General features: G+C 40.5%; 1 protein-coding gene across 1 annotated transcript in view; it reads left to right on the top strand.

Moving 5' to 3' along the window:
• DLGAP2 (DLG associated protein 2) overlaps positions 1-18,823 on the top strand; it is a 501,923-nt gene extending 483,100 nt beyond the window's left edge. Inside the window, exon 15 of the mRNA XM_080387773.1 lies at positions 1,753-18,823. Within this exon, the coding sequence (XP_080243899.1) occupies positions 1,753-1,971 (219 nt within the window). The 3' untranslated portion in view covers positions 1,972-18,823. The remainder of the gene's footprint in view (positions 1-1,752) is intronic.
• The last annotated feature ends 301 nt before the right edge of the window (positions 18,824-19,124 follow it).

Here is a 19,124-nt window from a genome sequence, read left to right as displayed (position 1 = left end):
AAGGTGGCACATGGCCCGTGAAAGCAATGTAATTCTGAAACTGCCCTTCCCCTTTCCTAGAGCTCCATCCCTCACCTTGATTATCCCACTATCCTTGCCGATTATTGTATCAGTCAGATGAAGAGAGCATTTGGTTTGAGTCAGTACTGTTGGCCTCAGGTGAATACTTGTTTGGTTTGGGAGGAATTAGGAGGCATTTTGACAACTCTTTCATTTCTTCATGCTCCTCTTGGATTTTAATTTTCAGCCAACTGGTTGGTGGATGGTGAGTTTGCAACTCTTGCTTACTAGTGACAACTGGAAGTAAGAAATTATTGTAGTGACAGCAACAGCAATGTTCCTAAGAGGGAAAAAACTAAGAGTGGAAAGGGGAAAAAAATAGATGGGACAACAGGAATGGAGCACTTATGTTCCTGGCTGAAAACAGAAAATTAAAAAAAAAAGACTGGAAGAGCTAGCTGTCATGGGGAATAGCATCTTAAGCTGCTGCACTGTTCCTGTTGAGATGAGAATGTAGAACTGTGTTCTTAAATAACCTTAGTTATTCAGTCTTGGCTAATGTATTTTGGTAGTAACTCAGAATTCGTTTAAAAAAAAAAAAAAAAAGACCAAACAATGAAGAGTCAGTAAACCATAGGTGCATCAATTCAGTTTTTGTATTATTTGAATCCCGCTGTGCATTGAATTAACTGTGTTCTCCATAAGGAACAGCCCATACTCTGGACTATTACTTTAAATGATAATGCAGAATGATGGCTCATAATAACCATACTATATATATGAAGTTGTGGAGTCTCTGTCTTTGGGGCTGCTCTGTCCAGTGCTAAATATGATGTTGAAGAACCTACTTTAACTTCAAAGTTGCATGTAATTTCAAGTGGGCTTTGAATGGGGGTTGTATGAGATCACCTTCACAGGTCACTTCCATTCTAAAATGTTGTATTATTCTGTGATGCTACGTTATCTTTTTAAGGCCTTTATATGATATTTCATGGCCTCTAAATGGAGTAAAATACCAATTTCACACTTGAAAACAGTGCTTGATTTAAAACCTGCAGAGCAATTTACAGCAACTTTGGTACCAAAATCTACTGATTCTCACTTTATAATTTGATAATTCTTCAGTATAATTTTCTTTAAAATGGTCCAGGCTGGCAAGCAGAACAATTAGCGCTATATTCTCTCTCTGATTGCTGCTTGCTTGTTTCCATTTAGCAATTCATGGAGGAGACTAAACTAATAGATATGTATACACAGCTGCTATCTCAAATCCAGCTGAGGCTAAACTCAGTGTGATTAATTTCATTAAAAATCCTGTCCTGCTAATCTTAGACAGTCTTTTCACTTGATCATACCACGCAGATGCGCTGAATTCTTATTGGAGAGCCAGTATGTGTTTCTGTTTATACTGAATGTAATAATGTGTCAGCTAAAACTAAGCAAATGCCTAGGAAAGTGCGGTACGCAGATTGCATGTGCAGGGGACCTGCAAGGACAGTGGAAGGAAGCGTAGTCTTTTTTAAGGCACAGGACTGCAGAATTTGTAATGGTTGCTGAAACAACATGGTTTTGTCAGTGTCCCTGGTGTGGATAGCTATTCATGTAATCCATTAGCCAGCTGATTGGAGAGCACAAATTGAGCATGCCTGATGTATGTAAGCAGTATTTTGCATTTCATGTCTTCAATTTGCATGCTCTGCTGACAGTACATGCCGCACATAGTTCACCCTCAGTTTTAATACCCTGTTGCAGGAAGAAAGAAAGGTTCCTCCTCCTGTACCAAAGAAGCCCCCAAAAGGAAAATTCCCTATCTCAAGAGAAAAATCTCTGGACCTACCTGACAGACAGCGACAAGAAGCTAGAAGACGGCTAATGGCTGCTAAAAGAGCAGCCTCTTTCCGACAGAATTCAGCCACAGAGCGTGCAGACAGCATTGAGATATATATCCCAGAGGCTCAAACCCGGCTTTAAAGACAGAATGCTGCAGTTCCTTTTTTAAACAAAATGCTTGTACAGTTTGTCACTTACCTGGTAATTTTTGTCTCATTCTCTCCACTAAATATGCCCTTGCTGTTGTGTTCTTTGTGCCATAAGCACAGTGGAATGCTTTTGATTTCCTCAGAATTTGCTGAGCTCACCGCAAGAACGACTTCTTTTTGTATTTATTGTCTGACTTACAATCAGCTACAATGGATAGGGCTTGTCGAGACCTGACTTATCCAATATATTCTCAGAGGACAACAAGAAACACCTCTTGAGATGGAACCCAGCTTACTTTTTTGTTATTTATATTTTTATAAAACATGTGATAATTAGGGATAAGAATAACAAACTATAAATGGGTGCATCTCACCATTCACTAGAGGCATTAGCTAATCCAAGTAGAAGGTGCTACAAATGTTAAGAGCAGGAAAGAAAGAACCCATTTATCTCTCTGACCTCCAGTTTCTTTTCCTAGAACCCAGCTAACATATTTACCCACGTGCTCTGCCACTCTTCTCATCTTTGTTACTGCAAAATAACATTAGGCCTCTCATGTCATGTCAAGTTTCTGGAGATGAACAGGGATATCCAGCCACTAAAACTCCAAAGTTCGTCAGAAACCAAGAAGCATACAAGTCTGGTGGTGGTGGGAATGCCCACTGAGAAACGTTTGCTGTTAGCAGTATAACGACACTCTGAAACGTAAGCAAAATTATAATGCAAGAGGACTTGAGTGATGGGTGAAAGGAAAACGGAAGCCTTAAAAAGTTAGACCTTCTGTAGCAAGATGTGTAAAGAAAAAGTTATACTCGCTCCTTTGGAACACTCATTGCATTTTTAACTGTTCTTTTACTTGTTAACATTTATTTTATAAACCTTCTCTCTTTCATTTCAAGAGCTGTGCTACATATAATATTTCAAACTCTCAAAATGCTATATCAATTGAGTTTCCAGGGTATCCTTGAGAAAAAAAATATCTTGCTTGTTTAAAATGCCAGTTGTGATGTTGTAAACAGTTTAAGAAATATGAATGTGAGTGGTAAGTATATCTAAGTTTAAATGGTTATGTTAAGGTAAAGGTGAACTGTGGTTTACAGTTGTTTTTTTGGGATTTTTTAGAACTATTTTTCTATGCACTATCATTTACAGCAAGAATAAGCTTCTTGCTTGCTTCAGACATAAAAAAAACAGTACCCCATGACTCAAGAGATAAGTGATCGCCAGCCATGGAATATAAGGAAAATAATATATTTTCAAGCCTCGCATTGTCAAGAGAGAAGTGGTAACTACCACAGTCAAGAGGCTTTAATTTAACACAAATTCAGACAGAATTATCCCACTTCACCTACCTTCCAGAGCCAACTGAGCAACCCAGCACTTAGAAGTCTTCAGGTGAAGACGCAATAAGATGAGTAACCCACAGCCCCTGATTCTAAGGTCTGAATCCTACTGAACACTACTTTAGGTCAAAACAGTTGGAACCCAGTGAGACAGACAGCCGCAACTACTGCATCCCCTGTTTACCTGCTTTAACAAATGCAATGTATTTAGCCATAGGCAGAACAGCTATTTAATTATACTCGAGCACTTTGGTTCTTCACCTGATGAGCACTTTAAATCCAAATCCCATTCACCCTGCAGCCTGATGGATGACTGGAAACATGACGTATCATAGGTTATGCAGATCTGACATTGCTTCAAATCTGTTTTCTTTTTGGGGTTTTTTTGTTTTTCTTTTTCCTTCTCTTTTTCCTACAGTGTGTAGTATTAAGCATGAGTTCTGTCTTTGGAGCACAGCTGATAAAGCATGTTTAGCTTCAAGATATGAATCTTTAGAGATGAAGTTTTGAGCAGTTTCTGTGAGGAGAAAACCCTGTAAATTGAGCCTGATATCTGGTATATACTTTACCAAATAGCCTTAATCTGTATTTGGAAGCAAAAACCAAGACGAATGTATAACCTTCAAAAATGCAAAAAAAAAAAAAAAATATATATATCCCTGAAATATTCTTCTATAGATGAAAACATTATATTTCCCATCCCCTGTGTTTTCAAGGCGTTTTCTATTAAGGAAAGAACTGAATGCTAGGTAGTGTACAGTATTGATGCTACTTCCTATATTTGTTGTTTTTTAAATAAAAAGGTACCTGCAGACATTGGCATCTTTAGTCTTGAAGAGTGATGTCTTATTTAAAATGGAGCTGCTGATTAGAAATGTCCACACACAACTAAAGCCAGTGTCTTTCCTAGTTTTAAAATAGAGACACGCACCTATACAAATATATATGGCAGCTGATACATTTTATCTAATTTTCCTGTACACTTCAAGGAGAAATCACACTTGACTTACTCGCTTGAAAACCCCCACCTGCAGCAACAGGTCTTGCGATTATGACAAGTTGTATTTGATCCTGCCAGTTATCAGACTTTATAAAGACAAATTTAAAAACAACAGGTTACTGGTAAGCTTAGATCCCAGCTGACCTAATAAAGCTGACCTGGAGCAGTTCATAGAAGCCTTTAATTTTAGAATCATATTTTGATAAGTTTTTTGATATTTTAAAATTTTATTGGATGTTCTCAGGCAAAAATAAGCCTGCATGAATGACACCAACCCTGTATTTTACATTTCCCACGCCATTACAAAAAAATGTTCAATATAAGCTTTTGGATGATTTGTGTTTGTTCCACTTTTGTTCAAAAAAAAAAAAAAAAAAAAAAGACTCAAAAGTAAACTAGATGCCTACTGAAGAACCTGATAATATGTTATCTGTGCATGTTACATTCAAAGTGCAATATTTATTAAATTACTGTACAGGTAACATTCTATCATTAAAGGCAAATAAGCCATTTCTATTTACATATTGTAAATCTGGTTAGTTTAGAAAAATAACGTTATGCTTATCATACTTGTGTTGCAAATAAATCAAAGTAAAATTGCCTCAGTCCCTGACATGGGAAACACAGCATGTGGTATCTTAATAAACGTATAAACAGATCAATTGTAATCTGACCCCACATCACAAAAATAAAATTCAGTTACAAAACCAACATAGGAGGAACATAAATAAACATAAAGATAGAAAGTGGAATGCTTTCTACTTAGAGACTTCGTGAGGTAAACCCACACAGAACAGCTGGATATAGCAAAATAGTTTAGTCTTTAATTAAATACTAATTGGACTAATATTTATTTTAACAGATGAAAATTATAGGAAGTGTCTCTTCATTTCTTCATTGCCTGTAAAACACAAGTATAATAAACAGATTCTGAAAATTTAAATAAAGAAAAAGACCTGACTGGTAAAATTGTTAATATTCACCATACTTATTTTTGCTTTGTATATTTTTTTAGACTTGAAATTCTTTGTAAATTGGTGAAGTACATTATGAAGTGTTTTATTATTTCATGTTGACCTGATTAGAATGGCCTTTGACAGTGTGCAAAGACTAATAATGATGTAAAATTTAATACCAAAAAATGACATTTTAATTCATGCTTAAACCTTGTCACTATGTTAGATTTGAGATCAACCAGGAAGGAATTAAAGCGTGCATAAGAAAGTGTGTGGATTTCATATATATATGTAAAATACATTTCGTATAATGGAAATTATTTGTTTTAAACTAAGCCCATGTCCTGCCGTATCAGTAAATTAGTACTCTACTTTCATCTCCTTCAGCACTGCATCTAGTATGAAGTGAGGGAACGTTTGGTCGTTGGGTGGTTTTGCAAGGAAAAGAAAAAGCCACTACGTGACGATGTGCTGTGCGTGGCCCGCAGATTGCTCGTGCCCTGCTGGAGCCGTGCCCTGGAGGCTCCGGGCCCCGTGGCACCCTCGGGCAGCACCGCCGCTCCATGCCCGGTCCTCCCCCAGCCCCCCTGCGCCCAGGGCGGCGAGCCTCCAGATCAGCCCATCTCAGCCCTTTGCGTTCAGGGCCTTGAGCCTGCCCTGCCTGCTCGTGGGTTTGATGCCTTCCTCGGCATTCCAGCGTTGGTGCCCGTGCCAGGGGGCACACGCGAGGCTGACCCATGGAGTGCCGCATTGTGCATGTTAATTTGAAGTCTAAAGCTGGTGTGCAGCTCCAGGTGTCAAGCTGTGTGCATGGATGAGCTGTAAAATCCTGCGTAGCAGGAGCCTCAGTACTAGACAGAGAGCTTAAGTGAAACGTGAAGCAGCGTTCTTCCTGCTACGGTTCCCAGAGCATCTTACAGTGCAGTGATACCACCTGCAAACTGCATTTGAGGTGAAGAATATCAGCAAACCCTTTAATGTCTAGAGAGGGGCTTCCTGGCGTATAACAGGTTGACACATTCATACAGTGCCTTTCATCCAGAAGGATCTCCAAGCACTTTATTAGCCGACTCACAAACTCCAGGCTGGGCTGCAGCTGGGGCGGGTTACCCTGCCCATGGCCGCCTGGTGAGCCAGATCGGCGGGACACTGGGGGTCTCCTGCCTGTCCCCACCCTGCCGGGGAGTTTCTTTCCACACCACCCTCCCAGCACCTGGGAGGACCCTTACAGTACAAGCCTGTGCCAAAGGAGAAGCAAAGACTTGCTGAACCAAGAGGACAACCTGTGCCAAGCAGAGGCCAGGGCAATGCTCATACCATCCTTCCAGGGTGTAGGCAGGGAATGAAGAGCATCAAATTAAGTTTCCAGAACAATCTCTGCTTTTTCTGTTCGTGACGATGGCAGTGAAGGTCCCCACGGTGGAGGAGCTCCCCTGAGAGGGGCTGCAGGAGAGCCCTGGCCAGTGCCAGGCGCAGGGGCTGATGGCACCTGCAGCTGAGTCCCCTTGGTCGGGGATCTTCACAAGTCTCTCCTGCACAAGTGCATTCCCCCGCCGGCTCTCCTAGCGGAAGAGAGCCATCTGGGGCACGTGCTGCAAGAGCAGCCTTCGAGCGCCCTGTTCTCTCCTCAGGGCTGCCCTCCAGCCGAGCTGACACGAGGTGTAACGTGGGGCACAGGACTTAGGCATAAGGCATATGCTTTGGTGTGGGCAGCTGCTCTTTACCAAGACTCCAACCTTGAGGGTTCTTTGTGTGGCAGAGCGATGGGGACGCCTCTCTGCACTGGCAGGATCGGCAGAATAGAGACAGCCATCTCATACTGCAGATAACAGGAAGAGGATACATATATACGTACATATATATCTGCAACAATTTTTCGGTGTCATGGTCCCAGACAGTTGTACCCGAGAACCACAGTCAGCACTCATTCCTGGAGACCGTGCCGCTTTCTTGCAGCTCAGCCTCAGTGCCGACAGCTGGGGCAGGGTCACTGCCTCGTGCGGCCTCACGGCCCATCTGCAGCTATTCACCGTGTTCATCTCCAGGGACCATCTTTTGGGAACAGCTGTTTTTTATGGCACAGTCATATGCATACACTGACTCCTGGCAGGAATTAAGCACTCTGTATACACAGAAACCGCTTAATTTATCTCTGAAATGCAGCTACCTCTATGGTGTAATGCTGCAGCTGTTTAACTACATAATAGGCTGTTCAGGACAGCACGTATAAAACCAAAATTGAAATGGAAACTTGCCCAAAAGAGAATTTGGCCAGCATGTTTAGGCTGATTCAGCTCCTCTTAACAAAATAAAATTCTAATAGCTGCAAGAGGCCATGGCACTCGTTATATCTAAAAACGATATTCCAGATCCTTTCTCATTAAATGAGTATCGCATTTAATAAATGATGATCACAGAAGAAGACTGCATGTTCGCAGTCCCACCTGTCCACACCTGGGTGTTTCTCCCATTACCCTTCATTGCTGAAGCAGAACTGGGCCTTTGAAGTCAGATTGCAGATAATGTAAATCAGTATGTCTAACGGCTTGCTCTTTAACTGAGCAAACACAGAACAGTTTTCATCAGCTGGCAATTTTATCTTCTATTTTATTAGGGCCAAATCGTTGTTTTTCTAAATTCGTTTTGTTGGACAGGATTTTTTACTTCTGTAGTACAAAACCATGAATATTTTCACCTGAGTTTAAGAGAGAGGGAGGTCTATTTGATGCTGTGGTCATTATTCACCAACACAGTCCGTTAGCGGGGATTTCTCTTCTCCTTCTCTTACTCTTCTTTCATTCAACACAGCATTTCCCATTCCTAAAGCTGAACTGTCATACAAGTTTCTTCTTTGTGAGATGAATTATTATGGAGCTTTGGGCTAAGTTCTGCTCTCAGTTGTGTTAGAATCAATGCTAAGAAACTGAAATCAGAAAGAAATGCCAGAGTTGGATCGGCATACTTCAGATCAGTATCTGACTCCGCAGGCCCTGCTGACGTAGGCAGGAATCATTGTTCAAGTTCGCGAGTGTGTAATTACCTTGCAGAATATAGTTCTTCCTTGAAAGGGGAAGGTAGGTCACCATCAAGCAGAGGGCTTGGCAGTAGGTTCGAGTCTGACAATAGTCCTTACAAAGAAACACGAGCTTTGTTTATAACTCCCCGTGGAATCCACATGCTCATATCCATGCTTTGATTTACCCTTTGGAGGTCTAATAGTATGGCCATCTCATCTGAAAAGGGCTCAGCATGTATGTATTCTTTATTTCAATTTATATATTAATTTCATGAATTAAGAAAATCTCCCTTTCAAGTAGCCTGACTTATACTGCTCTAGACCTGTTCTTTCCTGAAGAAAAGCCACTATGACTCTGCAGGATTTTCTGTACAGAGACAAAACTCATACTTTCATTTACCATGTGACATGCCAAAATAATCAAGTGTGGCCTAAGGACTAAATTAAATGCCTCCTATAGAATTTCAAGGAATGTTAGAACCAGGAAACTAGCTGTTTAGTTATCATTAAAAGTATATATAAATATATATAAATATATATATACATAAGAAATCATATCAACAATGAGGATGAACTGAGTGCCAAATATTGACCATCTGTATAAAGCTACACTTCACTAGAATTAAACTATTTTATGTAATTCTCTTTCTCATGCTTTTATGGTTCTTTTGATAAATTCTATTTAGTAGCATGCAGGATACCTAAATTGAATGTACAGTATGTTGTTTCATTGCTACAATAATTTCTCGCTTCTCAGTAATATCTTCTTTACCAGAATGTTATTTGTTACTTTGGAGACATATTTGAGAATTGCTTTATTATTGAGTTATTCTTTTTTCATGGTTCTCTACTCACCTCCAGCTGATTGTAAGAAAATGTGCTTCACTATTTTGCCCCATGGCTCTTTTATGAAGCTGCCTCTTTCAATTGGTTTATGTATTGTTTATGTTCATCTCCTGTAAATAATTCTGCAATTAAATTTTTTGAGAAAAATAGAGTACACTCTTTATTACATTTTAAATTTTGCATTAGTTCAAATATGCCATTTCCAATCAGACAATCTGTAGACCACTCTATTACTTTAGACATGTAGCCTTTTGAGTGTCAGGAAATTAATTTTCAGTAAAATAATTTTGATAGGATTTTATCTGAATTCAAAGGAAGATATGTTGAAAATCTGAAGGAACTTGGCAAATAATGGAATAAGCTATGCAATGCTATCGGTATGTTTTGATTTGTAGTCATTAATACTATAGGTATAGAGCATCATGCACCGATTTTGAATCAGACCATTGTGTGTCATTAACAGAAAGAATAATAGCCTCTTTTGTGTGTAAAACATCCAAAACTGGATTATTTGTAAACAGTCATTACTGGGCAAAAGTAACTGAAAGAATTTGTTTTGGAAAGGTGAATCCTGAAGTGTCTCTGTGTTTGTTTTTTGCTGTTTGCAACAGAATATCAAAAAAAAACCTTTTAGCCCACTTTATGTTTTTCAGCTCCTTCCAGGGCAGACAATTCTCCTTCTGGGAATGGCTTTAGCATGCCAGCAGAAAATTTGATCAATACTTTGCATTGGCCACACTTCTTGATAAGACAAAAGCCACGGTAGGCGTGAAACAAAGATGTGTGGAGCCTCTGAGTCTAAACAAAGAAGGTACCAGAAATACTATGACAAATATGAATTTATCTGGCATAGGAAAAGTGCTTAGTTGCTTGAATCATTGGATTTTTATTGCTCATTTATTGTATATACTATTGTAACACCTCGGAGCCCTAGCTATGGACCAAGAAAACATTGTACATTTACAAAATGAAAATATTTCCTTTAACACAAAGAGTTTACAACCCAACCATTAGGTGAGAAACGTCAGATAGGAAGATACAGGAGAGAAACCAAGGGGAAAAGTGAGAAGCTATTGATTAAAATTAAGAGCAGTGCACCATCTCCGCAGCCCATCAGTTGTCAATTGTTTCGTAGCCATCAGAAAAAGAGAGGATAATGAAGTGGTTTGGAAGATGCCCTCATGGATCTCTTTCCAAGAAGGGAGGGAGTCCAAGAAAGACGTTTGTTTGAAAATTTAGCACAGAGATGATTAATTTTGGCATCATGAGTCAACTGGCAGTGGAAGTTGACATCTCTATAATTAATGAATGATGCTAGGTACACCGTGGATAGGTGGCATACAAAGAAGCTGTGAAAGATCTTGCCAGTAAGACCAATAAAATTAAAGATTCGGTACCCTGCTGGCTCATTATTTGTGTAAAGGAATTTCCATCTTTAATACTCGTGATGCAAGGCTCAAAATTTTCCAGCTATCGGTCAGCAGTTCTGATGAAAATGAAATTTAGAGAGGTCATTGTAGTAGCTTAGTGCTTCTTTTTGTCTGTCTCCTAACAGCAGACATTACGAGCTAAAGCCTCACTCACAGCAGTTATGTACTGACACTTTACAACTCGGAAAGTTCTTGATCATGTCTAGGTGAAATTCCAATAACCATTTAGCTTGTCTTAGCCTTCATGAGTTTGCTAAAATAGGATGGTCCTTCCTGCAGTCTGGGAAGGATCTCAGGACTAACGAGTTGTACAGATGGTTGCGTGTCAGCCTTAGTATCATAGGAATACCCATATAAATGAGGACAGTCGCTGCTGATGAACTAGTAAGGTCAGTAAAGCTGCAGCGTAGATGTGGCATATTTTATTTCAATTGCTGAACCAAATAATCAGGTGCAGAGTTCTGGAATTAGCATATTTATCCCAGCTGAACTGCACTGACACTGGCAGTGGGTTTGTGGAAGGCTGTTATTGTTTTAACTGTGGCAGCACAGCTGAAGTGTGAAAATTCTGAAATGCAGACAAGTGCCTTACATAACCTATTGCAGCCCTAACACAATCCCTGGATAGACTCTGCTGTGAATTTTTAAACAATCAATGTATAAGTAGCTAGAGAATAATATGGTGATAAAAACTAGGCAACACTGATTTTCCAACATCCTCTCATGTCAACCAATTCAATTTTCTTCTTTGACAGGATGAATGGCCTAATGGATTAGGTAAAAACAGTGGGCTGTGATAGATCTTCACTTCATTAGGGCTTTTGATACTGTTCCAGTGTAAGACTTCTATATAAAACTAGGAAAATATTGTCCAAATAAAGTTGTTGTAAAATTAATTCCAATGCAGCTGAAAATATTATTTTAAATACACTTACCTCTTCGACCCATTGTGAAATCTGAAGGCCTTTTGAAGTGGGAGAGAAAGGGAGAATCTTAGGAAAATCTAACCTGTACTAGTACTAGTCAGTAATTTCCTTGACAGCTTTGATGATTTCTTGAAAAATATAACATTCATTATTCATAGCATATGGACGTGACAGCAGTTCTATACAGGATATGATCACAATTCGCAGTGATCCCAAAAAACTAGACACACTTTCTAAATCCAATGTGATGTAATTCAGTGAAGAATAATGACAAAATGCGCTGCTGAAAGATGGGATCAAGCTCAGGCGTGACAGAATAACTGAGAAAAAGTAGAGCAAAGACGATGCAGGCTGTGGTAGATCACAAGCTAAATGAGAGTCAACCCAATGCTAAATCAACACCAGCTAAATCATGTGCTCTTATGGAAAGGGGAAATCTAATAGTGAATATATTAGCATACCATTAAATTAGTGTGGCTTAACAAATCGTCGCGTAATCATCCATGCGTACACAATCTTAAATTGTGGCGCACACACATTATTGGACTTGACATTGCAAGCCAAGCTAAAACAAATTACCCGTGGAAAGAAGAAATCTTCAGATCCATAAAAATCAAACTTGGGTATCCAGGGCTTGTCTTCCTCCATCCAGGCTGCTCAGTGACAATCTTCATGGCCACTGCATTCTGCTGCATGTCAACTGTCTAAGGACTTGTAGCAGGCTGGGCCCCTTTCAGGACTTGGGTGGAGATCGTGCACATCTGTGCCCTAGGTCTGGACCACAGCAGGGCTGGGGCAGAGGGCAGGCTGCTTTTTGTGTGCTTGGCTGCCTGTCTTTAGGAACCAGACTGTCGTGTTTGGTCAAGGGTGGGATCCAGACTCTCCAAATCTTGCTGTCTTCAACTTAGATGTGTCCACCCAAGTCCTGTCTGAGATGGCAGAAATTAGCCTCTGAATCTCAGGTAAATGCTCAAACACAAAATGATAACAAGTGAGACAGGCAGAAGCATTTCAAAATATCTAAAAGTGACACTGAATGACTGAGCCTTCAGTCGTGCCACTGACCAAGTGGCAAGCCAGATTCTGGGAATGTAGGGACATCTCCGGTATGCTGCAGAGAGGTTCTTACTTCAATATGTCCAGTATGTCCAGTAGTAGTAAAGTTTTAGTTAGAGTATTAAATCCTCTTTTTGGAGGAATTGAGAAGCATGTGGAGAAAATTCAGAAGACCGTAACAAGGATTGTAAGAGATTTAGAAAGTATGACCTAAGTGAACAGAGCTCAAAAAAATGGATCAGGAAAAGACTGACTTGTTTTCAACAGAAAGAAGCTGTTATGAACTGTTAATGTGATTGTTTCCCCATTCCCTGGAAGGAGGTTGTTATTATAATTAGCATAAAAGTCTAGCTTTGTTTTTTTCGTTTGGATAAGGGTAGTTAATCCTGGAAAAAAATTATTTAGCTCAAAGAGTCAATAATACAAGGTAGCAAGCCTACCCTGCGCAACCTACCTTGCAGATGTGTTCCCAGGTCAGGATCCTCTGGAAAGCCACAGGAGCCCTGCGTCCAGGCCGCATACGTGCTCTGAAAGGGATGTGCCCAGACCACCCGTCCACTCCTCTCACTTGACACAAGGTCCTATTTGTAAGCCACTGGCCATTTGCAAGTGTAACAGAGGTACTCACCTGCAGGTGCTGCACAGAGAACCATACCCCAGCTCTCCCCAGAAGGAGCGGGTGGCCAGGCAGGTGGACGTGAGAGGCAAGCCTGGACCACAGCCATAGCTGGTCCCCCAGCATCGCCCTGCTCACAGGTACCTCAGCTGGCCTCAGCACCCAAGTTGAGAGCTCAGGGTCATGGCAGGCTCCAGGCTTCTTCTCCTGTGTATTATGGGTCTGTCAGATCACAAAGGAATGAAGGGCCCTTCTTGAACAAAAGACCTTAAGAATAAATAAAGGAATTGCAGAAAATTGGTGATAGTGCCCGAGTCAGCAATGTCCTTTCCTCAGTGTGAGGTTCATATCCCTTTTCTTTATTAGCAGGCACTCGGCTGCTTGAGATGCTGCAGTTAAGGGAAAAATCAAAAGAAAGTTTCTGCTCCACATGAGGAATAACATCACCTCAGCCTTTACCACTGAATGGAAGCTCAGAACCTGACCAGGTGTAGAAATAATTAATGTGCTCAGCCAATGCCTCCTAGAAAGTCCTTGTGGCTGTTATGTGGGTTTTGTATTCTTCAGGACCCATACCAACTCACCTGCACAGGTGTGAGTATTGAGGCAATATGTAAAAACACAGAGGGGCTTGCTTCTCAGAAGATGCCTGTGCACCCACGGTTGCCCTACATCAGGGGTCCTCAAACTTTTTAACCAGGGGCCGGCGCGCGGATGAAGTGGCAGGCAGTCATCTGTGGCTGCTTGGTTTCCCCCCAACCCCGGCGGGGGGGTCTGTAAATACGGGGGGCCGGATTGAGGATCCTGGGGGGGCGTATCCAGCCCGTGGGCTGTAGTTTGAGGACCCCTGCACTATGCGGTTTGCCTCCTTGCAACGGAACGCCATCACAGTCATTGCAGAGCTTGGCGCTGAAATATTTGAGGAGGACAGGGCTTAGGTCAATGGAATGGAAAATAATGACAAATCAATTTAAATGCAGATCCTTGCGAAGTATACGATAATAGACTGCTTCAAACAAATTTTAAAAGGAAATTAGCTTTGGTAAAAAATCAAGGATTCTAAGCATTAAAAAGTGACATAAACCCAATCATAACAGAGGTGATAAATCAGTTTTGCCAGATAGGAAATAAATCATGAGTGAACAGTAAAGGAAACAGATGAACGTTATGCTTGGGGGTTTTAATATGTCAAAATAAATTTTGTAAAATATTTATAAATTTATGAAGCATTGCCACATCTTAGAAAAAAGCTGGTATTTAGAATTTTATGAATGTTTATATTTATATATTTGTATGAGTTTGTGTGGCTTTGTATGTGTGTATGTATATATATACATATATATATGTATATATACAATATGTATGTATATATTTATCCATACAGAAATAAAAGAGGATCAACTTTAAATTTTATATACATTTACTTTTTTTAAATAGCAAAAATTTGTATTTGGTTTTGTTTGTGCATCTCTGAATCTTGGGATAAAACCATTTGCTTGTCTAAGTCACGGAAAGAGGAAGCTGAAAAGAAGGGTGAGGAGAACAGGGCTGAGGAAAGGGAAAACCTATAGACCGAAACAAACATAAATGCTGTATTCTTTATTCTTTGCTTATTAGGGATATATGATTACTTTAGCTGATTTGAAACACAATTTTAACCATGATTCTGCTTCAGGGTGAAAAATCATTTTTGGGTTAATTCATGCTACATATCTGTTTCCACAGCCAGATCCCTACTCAAATACACACATGCATGTTGCGCCAGAAGGCAAACAGTCTGTGCCCCAGATGAACTAATTCATGCAGCGTGACACCTTCCAGCCTGAATTAGAACAGGTACTTGTATTGTTTTGAGACAAACTGCTACCTAACAACTTCAATGTCTTTTATTCCTCCACCCAGATTCACTCCATTCTCCCAAGATAATCTTTCCAAAATGCATTTTATCCATTAATTTATTTAATGTGATGTGGAATAAACAAAAGTTACCCGAGCACCCTCATTTGTAATGATTAGTAAGAAGCTGTAACACTCCCATCAGATTTTACATTCTGAATGTAGCAACCCAAGAAGAAAAAAGCCTAATGCCTGCAGACAAATGTGAATCTCTACTCCTGCAGTCAGAAGGGCCATTTCAGGCCATGCATGTACCAGCTGTAACAGCACATGTGAAGGGGAGGTTCCCTGTGTGCGGCATTTCCTAGCTTGCTTGTCTCCAAATATCAAAGCAAAGTCAATGTAATCAAAACACTGTTGTAAGTCAGGGGTTACAAAGTTCTCCTCTGAATTAACTGTTTGGGAGGAGGCGGCAGAGATGCAGCGAAAGGATGGGGTTTGTGCAGAGGAGAACCTGAAGAGCAGGTAGCAGCACTTCATGGCCACTTGAAAGACTTGTTGCAGGAAGCCTCCGGGGCACATTTACCATCTGTCATGTGTTTCACTTGGATGGCATTTACCTTGTGAAACCTAACAGATTGTGACCCTTCCTTGGCATCTTTCCAGGATCAAACTTTTCTTCTGGAAAGCCGACAGAATAGCTGGACCATGAGCTACTTAGTATTTGTCTTTATTGTCACAAATGAAATAGCTGTAAATATCTTCTGTGATGATCTAATGTCAGATGCTACGTTGGGATGATTGACTTTACTGAAGAAAGATGAAAGGCGTCCGGTGAAGCTGCTGTTGTATTTTCACCAAAGGTTAGGTGAGTTCAGGGACGAGATGAGTGATACCTCTGAGTCAATTCACAAAAGGGTGTAGTTCACAAGGTAAAACATATGGGGGAAATCGTTCCTGGGGAAGTGGGTGGGAGCTGTCAGAGATGGATAGGAGGGAACAATTGCTGCTCTTCAGTCACAAGTTTATTTCCAGTAGCTAAAAATGAAACATGATTATAATCAAAATAGGATCTAACTTGCTGTAATTCTCCTTGCATTAACTTGCACTTCCTGAGCGATATCTAGATTTCAGGAAACACAAGAGGGGCTGACAGCCGTTTCATCCCCCACCACACCACTGTGCTCTCTCTGCTAATCTGCCCCACCCACCCACCCACCCCAAAAAAAAAAAAATAAAAATCTCAAACTACTATTTCCTTTTGCTCTACACAAACACGCTGCCATGGTCCTGGAGTTCCCTGCCTGTGCAGCTCTAGTTAAAAGCAAAGCTCATTTGACCCTTCCTGCTTCATTTTACCTTGTTCTGGAAGGAACCTTACTGTCTCTTACATTTAGCTAAATGAACCCATATAATCAGTATTAATAAGCCAGTATAAATGTGGTTGTCCCACTCTTCTTGGTCACAATGGAAACGGATTAAAGGATGCCTTTGAAATCTGTGTGGCGGGACAGTCCAGGGAGGCACTAAATTCTTCAGTTCTTTTTGATTATGTCAAACAGGAGGGAAGAAGCATTCAGCAGTCCTGTTTTACTAGTCTGGAAAGCATGAGGAATGGCAGGAATACATCACACCTCCTTCCCAGCCTGGCCTGCCGCGTGTCTTTCCAGAGGCAGGCGGTGCGCAGTGGAATTGCGGCACCCTCACGTTGTGCCCTGGCAAGCAGCTGGGCTGCTCAGCACGTGGCAGCGTACAGCTGCCGAGTCAAACAGGCTTCTGAACACGGCTCTCAGCATTTCAGAAGTTTATACTGCCACCCATTGCTGTATCTGAGCACATTTTTCCTGAAAGTGATAGCAAACTCCTGCACAGATTTCATTTCGCAGTAGCACATTTCCCTTTCTGGAATCACAGCTCTCCATCACAGCAAGCAGATATATTTGGGAATAACAGGCTCTGAAGCGTGTCTGCGTAGGCTAGGGTGGAGATGCTTTCTCAAAGGCAAAGTGTGATTGGACTGTGGAGTCATTGGAAGTCTTTTTGGTGCCTACTTCTTCGCAGCCAGGAGTATTTGGGCTCCAGCTTTGCCCCTTTGCCACAGGGGTTTTGTTCCAGATGTTGTCAGCATGTGTTGCAGTGGTGCAGAGGAGAAAATTCAGGTCTTCATAACCTCTGAGGTTTGAGCATTCATTGCCTAATAACAAGATACATTACACACCATGACTGGAAGCAACTGCAGCTGCAGGGCAGGTGCAACGGGAGCTATGACTCCGATAAAATGAGGGGAGAAGGAAACTGCATGTGGAACTGTGTTGGTACATCTGGACCATCAGTGTATGCTGCTGCAATAAATGGATCTATGTTTTCCTATAGGCAGAGCTTGCAAAAAAGGCATCAAAACAATGTATCAGGAATTAGTGCAAAAGAAAGCACCAGATTCAAGAATTTTCTTCAATAGTGTTGAATTCACTCTTTTTCAGAGTTTTGGGGATTGCAGTTAAAGCAAAGTTCTTTGAACAGCACAAGCATGGTGCAAAGAAATATTTGCCAAACTATGTATGACAACCTAAAATCCCCAGCTACAAGTAACCACAGGGATTTATAATACAGAGAGGGGGGAAAATACATAACACAATTAAACAAGATTCCTATCTGAACACAAAGGAACTTCAAGAATTTTAATTAATGGCCAGGAGATATGTTACAAGGTACAAGACAAGCAGAGAGGTGTGAATGAATAAAAAACAGCATCAATAAGGCTGAATTATAGAATACATTTTTCTCATTTTATTTGTTAGTTTTCATTCAAATCACAAAAAAACCTTACTCAGAGTTGTAGCTAATATATAGATCTTGATAATGCTTTAAAAAAAAAAAGATCAAATCCACAACAAAATATTGCAGCTGTAATTTAATTTCAATAATGCATAATCAGTCCTAGTATACCAGGGAGGGTAAGCAGTATATTCTTTGAATATAAGTCAAGACAGGTACACCACATCTTACAAAAGTACATGGTTACTCAGGTTTTGCTACTGAGAACAAATTGTGATTTATTTGCAAGGACTGCAAGAGGATTTGTGGCGTAAGCATGTGGGACACATTTCTGAATACTGGGTAGGGAAAACCCTATTAGCTTCATACTGGAAGAAAAAAGTACAAATTGAGAATGAAAAATTGTAGTAACAATCAGGATGAACTGCCAGAACATGAAAACTGACATGAAAAAATATCTTCTTCTCCAAGGCTGCAACTGCCCCTCTTCCCTGCTCCAGCCCACCAGCATAGGCAATGGCCAAGCAGAAAAATCACTGAAGGCAGCTTTGCTCCTGGCTGGTTTCAGTCTATGCTGAGTAAATTTAATGAGGAAAGTAACATCATTTAGTATATTTGGGGTTGGAAAAATCTGCTGTTCCTGTTCTTGAAACATTAGCTATCTGTTGTGTTCATCCACCTAGAGAAAAGACACAGGGCAGTTCAAGATTTACTTTAATGGACAACAAGTGGATTTTCAAAGCACTAATAAAGGATCATGTATTGGAATCTGATGCTGACTGGCAGAGTACAGCTAGTCAGAGACAGTCACAGTGCAGTAGCCAGGGTACTAGTGGACATCCTAGTTGAGAGCAGAGAGGATAAAGGATATTTCTCTCACCATCTGTAGGTGTTCCATAAAATCTTGATGGCAGTTTCCTTCCAGAAGTAGGCTTCTCTTGTACCATGATGGATTAATGTAGCCCCATTGCTATTAACATTACTACTGCTTTCTATGGATAAATACTGTCTGCACCAGGAAGGGGGGGGGGGGGGGGGGGGGGGGGGGTGAGGGGAGAGAAACCAAAAATAATTTTAAAAAATCCACAATTAATTGTCCAATCCAATACTAATTTATCCCTAAAATAGTCCAGTCTTGCAAATCATCTCAGCACCAATGAATCAGAAAATTGCAATGGAATTAAAAGAATGATAAAAACCCCCAACTTTAAACAAGTATTTACACGTAAAACAGCTAACAGCTAAGAAAGTAAGTTCAGCTATAATTATGCTTAAGAAAAACTTCCTTGATATTTTTGATGAACAATTTGTAGTCCATGTATGGTCTTTAAAAGACACTGGCAA

This window comes from Falco punctatus (assembly GCF_963210335.1).
Source record: "Falco punctatus genome assembly, chromosome: 5".
Lineage (NCBI taxonomy): Eukaryota > Metazoa > Chordata > Aves > Falconiformes > Falconidae > Falco > Falco punctatus.
The sequence above is the reverse complement of the archived record's forward strand: the minus strand, read 5'-3'. Positions and strand labels throughout refer to the sequence as shown.